This window comes from Morone saxatilis, unplaced genomic scaffold (genome assembly GCF_004916995.1).
Source record: "Morone saxatilis isolate NCDOM2014 unplaced genomic scaffold, NCSU_SB_2.0 Contig21, whole genome shotgun sequence".
NCBI lineage: Eukaryota > Metazoa > Chordata > Actinopteri > Moronidae > Morone > Morone saxatilis.
This window is the reverse complement of record NW_023339774.1, coordinates 22,053-29,326: the sequence shown is the minus strand read 5'-3', so window position 1 is coordinate 29,326 and position 7,274 is coordinate 22,053. Positions and strand designations below refer to the sequence as shown.

Genomic DNA, 7,274 nt, shown 5'->3' with positions numbered 1-7,274 from the left:
TCTTTTTTCATTTTCTGAAGCAAATAAGACACTATATACTATAGGGTAGGTAATGAGATATAGTAGCGTAGTATACGTATGAGCTAGTGTATACGACCTATATACACGTGTAATCGTGCCGAGCGATTTTACGAAAAAAAGCCTTCTTTTTAATCCATACCTCAAAACTTCCAACGCGAAGTAATTCGCCAGGTATCTTGATTTTTTATTTTTCACTTCTTCGCCTAAACTATCGCCTGTATTTTGAACTGACCCCTTACCTCCTAGGGATATTCCCGGAATCTGCATTTGACAACGGTTCTAATACAGTACGAGAGAATTTCACCCCAGCATGATCAATATAGTTGTGCATATCTTGTACAACACACTTTCTTGGCACAAGAGCGGTCCTTTCTAGAATCTCAGCCACTCTATGCGAATAAGATCAGAAATGTACCAAAAGTTGTGGTGTGCCAGTATCCTTATATCACTAATTCAAAATTATAGCTTATATGGCAGTGCAATTAAGTTTCAAGCACGGTTCATTTCTTGTGCTGTGCATCTATATACCGCTGAGCGAGAAAACTGCGAGGGGAAGACTGTTTAACAGATTAAGCCACAAATTGTGACATTACAGCCACACCGCATAATACTATCTTCGCACTATATGAGACTATTTAACTAATCATAAAGTAGCTATTTGGTTTGTCGCTAATAGTTGAAGATACTCTGTCATGTCCGTTCTGTCACTTCTGGCCTAACTCTAAATATCGTGCCAGGAACCCCACTTATATTAACCTTTACATTAAAACTCCGTATATCTATCCCCTCTCTCCCTTCCGCGTGCGAGTAAGCCAACATAAGTCGAGGAACACATCCGAGCAGACTATACCCACCACTATGCAAACCAAGCGGTCACTTTTAGAGCGAACCTGGTTCCGCTACCACCTCTCGCCCAAGGACAACTATACACCCAAGCTGCACATAGATAAATGTTCAGATATATGATCAAAAAGCGCCACCACCCACCTAAACTAGCAAACAACGCAAAGTAAGCGACTACCAGCATGGGACAACGTTTCTTTGATCCGAAATTTGACCGAAATTTCGCATATTCTTCCGAGTCCGCACTCTCAGCGACTGCCGCATGTGGGAACCAGCGGCACCCCGGGAGAGACAGCGCCCCAAAAAGAGCAGCAACCCCCGAGGTGGCCGTGGAGTGCGAGGGGCCGTATCAATAAACGCTGCTTGCAGCTTTAAACTTGTTAATGTATGATTACATTATTCATCTAATTATTATATGGATTGAGGTCGCTATTAAATAGTATTACTATCTAGTGTAAGATATATATTATTTCCAGCAGACGATCACTATTATCCCCCACTACCCTGGTGGACCCACGTGCTCATATGTACGTCCCATTCGCTTCGCTAGACCAGCCCTCACACACTGGTTCATCACTGCATCCACTCACTACTATAAACAGTGCTAGTTTTTGACTACTGTTGTTCGCTCTGCAACTGCGGAGGGATCCCCTGTCTGTCTCGTCTCTCTCGCATCTCAACCCACAACTAGTCAGTAGCGCCATACGACCACCCACCCTAAGAGGCAACGAAACAGGTCCTGTCCTAGGGAATTCTGCCTTCTTAATTAAACAGGCCCCCCATTTTTTCCTTGCCCCTGGTCGCCAAGTGTTGCGTCACATACGGAGGTCCTGTATGGGCATCCCTCTGTAAAGTGTATAAGAAGGAGTCATGCTATGTTTAATTATAGAAAAAGATAACCTCTGCTTATATAGCGAATCGCACGTATACCAGACAAAATAAAATTAGAATGAAATGCTGATAACTTCGTCTACACATCATCCCAGAAGAGACTTCTCAACAACACGAATATACGATACACAAATTAGTTCATGGTCTCAATCGCTAGTTTTAAGTCTTCTTCCATACAGCATGGTGTTCATTTAGTAAATTGTGGTCCCATTAAGAGTAAAATAGACAATAAAGCAGGGGCTACCTTGTGATTGACAAGCCAATGTTTCCTGCAACAGACCAGTTGAAACTAAGCACAGCCAATGAGCACAACCCGAGTCGTGCACTGCACTGCTGCTGGTAGAAAAAAAACAATACGGCAACGGCCATAATACCAAACTCAAGGCTTCTAAACGTACCCCAACCAATGGGCAATGTCACAGTAGGTTCACACTTGGATTCTACCTTAAGCTCAGGAGAAATGTGTATGCAAACTCAGTGGTGAAAAGGGAAAAGGTTTGTAGACCTGCTACTTTGTAACAGTATTTGTAACATTCTAAACACATCTGTGAATTGTATTTCAATTGTATTAAATATATTATTGTAGTAAATGTCTTTCTAACTGCAGTACATTAAGAAAATACTGAAATGATTTATCATCATCCTCTGTGAACATGTCAAGTCTTCTTTGCATGATGTAGTTGAGTATGTGAGAGTGTCGCTACCTGCAGTGGCATCCGCAGCAGCTGCGGGACCTGGAATTCCAGCATGTTGTTGAATCTGAGTCGACTAAAAAGGTGGAAGCAAATCCCTGGTCTGCAGCGTCCAGCTCTGTGGACACGTAACACATTCAGTAAATTCTTTGAGTTTTCTTTCTCCCAAACAAAGTGGGTAAAAACTGATTTGTTGATTAACAGCAGCAGACACTTTCATTCAGTCACAAGCAAAGAATATCAGGTTAGATGTAAGAGACAATATCTGTTGAGATAATGAATTGGATGTTGTCCTTGTTACCTTCCCTTCCTTTGCAGAGCACTGGCTTTTGAGATCCAAACCGTCTTTAACATGGATACATTACTGAGAGTATCAAAAGACTTCTGAAATGGAAAACTTTATTAGTCAATTACTAACCATGTTCCAAATCCCATCTATTGTTAGACGTCATATTACTCTTGTAAACCAAACTATGACTGTACCTCTTTGACCTTTCCTGAATCAATGACAAAGACCACATCGTTGATGGTGATGCTTGTCTCAGCAATGTTAGTAGAAAGAATCTGAAAGTGAAAATTGACCAGTTATAAATTAGTTTGATAGTGAGGGAATTTTCTGTAAAAAGTTTTCAAAGTTTAGATCCTAAATAATCAAAACTTCTATTTAGTATTCTTCACAATAAATAAATTACGAAAGCCTCACAAGCCCCCTTGAAGTTTTGGCAACCTCTAGTCGTGGTCCCAATCCTCAGGTTGGGAACCACTGACACATTGGGTCGTCGACTAATCAGAAGGTAGGAAGTTTGATCCCAGGCTCCTCCTGCTGCATGTCGAAGTGTCCTTGAGCAAGATACTGAACCCCAAATTGCAAATTGCTGGTGTATGGGTGCATGAATGAATTACCTTCTGTTTGTGATGGCCTTTGTCATCACTGTATGATGGATGTGGCATGTAGTGTACATTGCTTACAGTACTTTGAGTGGTCAAAAGACTAGAAAGGCGCTATACAGTCCATTTACCATATGGTACAAAGCAGCAGTTCTGAGCATCTGTGACAGTGACAGTGTTAATGTGGTCTTTGGATGGATGCATTACAAAAAGTGATGACATGATTTAATGTAAACACATGAGTTTCATCACACTTAATTAAAGGAATGTGGTGTAAAATGTATTTGGTTTTAAATATTTTTCATAGGCACCATTGTGCACCAAGTGCAACACACACTGGCCACACTGTGTCATTTGACAACCATAACACGTACAGTACAAGATGCATCATACAGTAGTAGTCAAAGAAGTAGGGTACAGTAGCTGGAATGTATCACTCAGTGGGGTTTTCTAGACAGTTGTAACATGCTGATGTTGGAAAAAAGGATAGTTAAACTAGTTAGAATGTTTGTCAATACACCGCTGTGTTTTGAAGTGTCTTCAAACAAAGTTTTTCTTTATACATAGAAGACTCTATATCATCTAATGACTAAATTAAAGCTTTGCTGAAAGTCATTATAAGTGTAGTGAACTCAATCAAATCAAATGACATTAAAATAGTCTTTGACATCAGTAAAATAAGACACTCACTATCTTTCTGACACCAGGTGGAGAGGTCTTCATGGCTTTCTTCTGATCTAGAGTCTGCATGTCTGAATGTAGAGTGAACACCTGGTACCTGAGAGATTGACACACCTGTCAGAAACACACTACACAATATTCAGCTATGCTATACTATGCTCAACACAATAAACTGACATATAAAAAAGGAATGGTAAAACAAAATATATGTGTATTGATTAAGGGAAGATTAATCCAGAACTGAGTCTACAATATTTTTTTAGTACCTATCTAAGAATACAGTATTTATTTGTATCTTAAAATACTATGAAGAAACTTCTCTAACATGACTTCAAATGAACATAACTTAGGATGAATTGCTCATCACACTAAAAACCTAAGGTATTGTAGGTATTGCATGATATATAAAATATATTTAACCTTTCAGACTGGGTGGAGAATCTTTTGTCGTCATACAGGATGCGGTCCCTGAGTGCCACTATTTCATCGTATCCAGGAAGAAAAATCAGGACAGCACCTGACAACCAACAGATAAAAGCTCATATTGTGATACTCTTGAAATATGATCCATATTCCTTGAAATCTTGCTGTGTTTACAAGTAGAGTTTTCTTTTGCTCTGCCGGACGACATTTAGCATGTCAACACTTGGTGCTACAGTAGCTCGTCTGTTGTTGTCGATTACACGGGCCAGCCTTTGCTCCCCACATGCATCAATGAGCCATGACCCTGTCGCTGGTTTGCCACTTTTCTTCCTTGGATCCCTTTTGATAGGTACTCACCAGTGCAGACCAGGAACACCCCACAAGAGCTGCAGTTTTGGAGATGCTCTGACCTCCTCATCAAAGGTCATATTGGTAGTGTAAATTTTCTGTTGTAGCAATAAAATACACTGCTCAATAAGCAGCTATATCGTTATAATCCAGAGAAGTGCTGAGGCTCACCGTCACTGGTGGTTGAGCAGATGTTGTGCAGCAGATCCATGATGAGGTCCAGGTCCACCCATTCATCGTCAAAGCTGTGGTGGTACAGTTTGAGCAGCTCCTGCTCTTCAGTGCCCAGCTCTGTATTACCACACTGCATCAGAGTGGATTCATCCAGGCTGCTCACTTCTCCCAAAGGACTGCACAGTAAAAGAAATGTAGGAGTAAGCTGATCAGAAGTCCAGTAAGTTTATCAGTTTAAAAACCTTCTACAACAGTATTTAAAACTGGACATGCCTTTATGTAGTTCCTTTAGGGACTGCACAAAAGTTATGGGAAGAGGGTTGGACATTACTCATTTCAGCTTTAAAGGTGGTGTAAGTGATTCTGGAGAAATCCAATATCATGACAAATATCATAAGATAAAGCAAACTACAACACAGCAAGTAATATAACTAACGTTAGCTTTGTTGTGGGTTTGCAAACTGTCACTATAGTTGCTGCTGCAAAGCTAACATGCAGAGAGGACAAGATGCTTTCCATTGCCAGCACACTGGCTCCAGACAGCGATACTCTCTGCTACCATAGCTAACATCACAACAAGAGCATATCTAGGATAACTAGAAAGTAAGCTGAATGTCTGTTACCTGAAACACCTGTCAGTGGCAGAGAAGCCGATGAGAGGGAAGCTGAAAGCTATCATGGACAACCCCTCTCATTCTCTCCATGCTTAGCTGAAGCAGTTCAGGAGCCCCTTCAGCCACGTACCTCAATGTGCTTACCCTTGGGCCACAAAGCATGCCTGAGCAGTGCGTGCTTCAGCTTACACACATGTGGTTGTCCACAAAAAGAGCATATCTGCTGCTGCCAGCCCTATCTTTCTACACTGAATCAGCCTTTTCGTCTATTTGCCAGCCAATAGAGTACTATTGTGAACTCACAAATGTTAAGTACCCCAAAGTTATATGTTAGAAATATACAGTATGGATCTCCAGCATCTAGAAACTGAACGATGTTGGGCAACTTGCATAATTAGAATCAACAGGCATAATCACCTATATAGACAAAATTTCAGCACCTACTTAATATTGGAGTGTTTTTTGGGGGTTATTGAAGACGCTGAAACCATTTCTGAATTTTTCAACATACAAAATGGCTATCTCAACAAGCCATGGTAGCCGGGTAGCCATATTTCAATCACAAAATCAATCACCACGGGGGGTGGGCTGATTTCAATGAATTTTGAGTCGATTTTGAAAACAGAAAACAGCCCACCAGGAGTTGAAATACAGCCACTTTAAATAGCCATTTTGTATGTTGAAAATGTCAGAAATAGATTTAGCATCCTGAATACCCCCATAAGCACTCCGATATTCAGTAGTTAAATTGGTCAAGCAGCTGCTGAAATATTATCTAAATAGGTGATTATGCTTATCAACGCCAATTACCTGTATGACAATTATGCAAATTGACCAATATATGCAAGTTGCAGCACCCAGCACTTTCTAAATGCTCGGGACCCAAACTGTTTATTTCTAACATAAAATTGACACTGTAGTGAAAGGTGTATATGTTGCTGGTATAATATGTCTATGAACAGATCCTTTTCACTGCTCTTGGCTCACGGAGAAAATAGGCAAGACCTCAACTCTCTATTCGCTACTATTCCACACTATACTGTAGTTCATAATGGACTACAGACAAGTCCCTACAGACTGAGCTACTGCCATCCCCAAATAGCCAGAACTGCCATTTAGGTCAAAGCACCAACAGAAACTCATAGGATAAGCAAAATATGGATTTTGAGATACATGTTTCACTTTGCATTACATAGTCATGTTTTGTGCATGTCAACATTACACTCACATGGAGGATTTGAGAAGATCCATAGCATCTGTCTGCTGGAAGTGTTTGGCAAAGTCTATGGCTGTCCTGAAATGTGATGAAAACACTGCTGGTCAATGCATTCACATGTGTCCTAGAGCTTGAAAGAATATTTGAAAAACAAAACAATACGATGTAATAGATACATGTTTAAAAGTGGAAGATGTAGATGCTTGAGTGTAAAGGCTGCAATATTGGTCATGATGTGAACATGCCTGGTGTCATAGAAATACCTGCCTGTTAAAATACATGCCTCGTCCATTTCTACAGACTATGAAAGGACAACTAACAAATATTGGTAATGAATCACAGTTAACGCTTCAAATCATTGGAAACTAATGGGACATTTAACATGGCTTACATCAGCTTGGTACTATAACATGATGGGCTCTATTTTGCACTCGCAATTGACTTTGTACACTGGTGCTTGTATAATTCCTATTTTGCATTCGA

At 40.4% G+C, this 7,274-nt stretch overlaps 1 protein-coding gene across 1 annotated transcript in view; it reads right to left on the bottom strand.

The window, feature by feature from the left end:
- LOC118332568 (3'-5' RNA helicase YTHDC2) overlaps positions 1–7,274 on the bottom strand; it is a gene marked incomplete in the record, with an annotated part of 34,815 nt that overhangs the window by 16,711 nt on the left and 10,830 nt on the right. Inside the window, 7 exon segments of the mRNA XM_035667924.1 lie at positions 2,460–2,565; positions 2,749–2,831; positions 2,931–3,011; positions 4,026–4,113; positions 4,437–4,533; positions 4,959–5,137; positions 6,804–6,869. Coding sequence (XP_035523817.1) covers positions 2,460–2,565; positions 2,749–2,831; positions 2,931–3,011; positions 4,026–4,113; positions 4,437–4,533; positions 4,959–5,137; positions 6,804–6,869 — 700 coding nt within the window.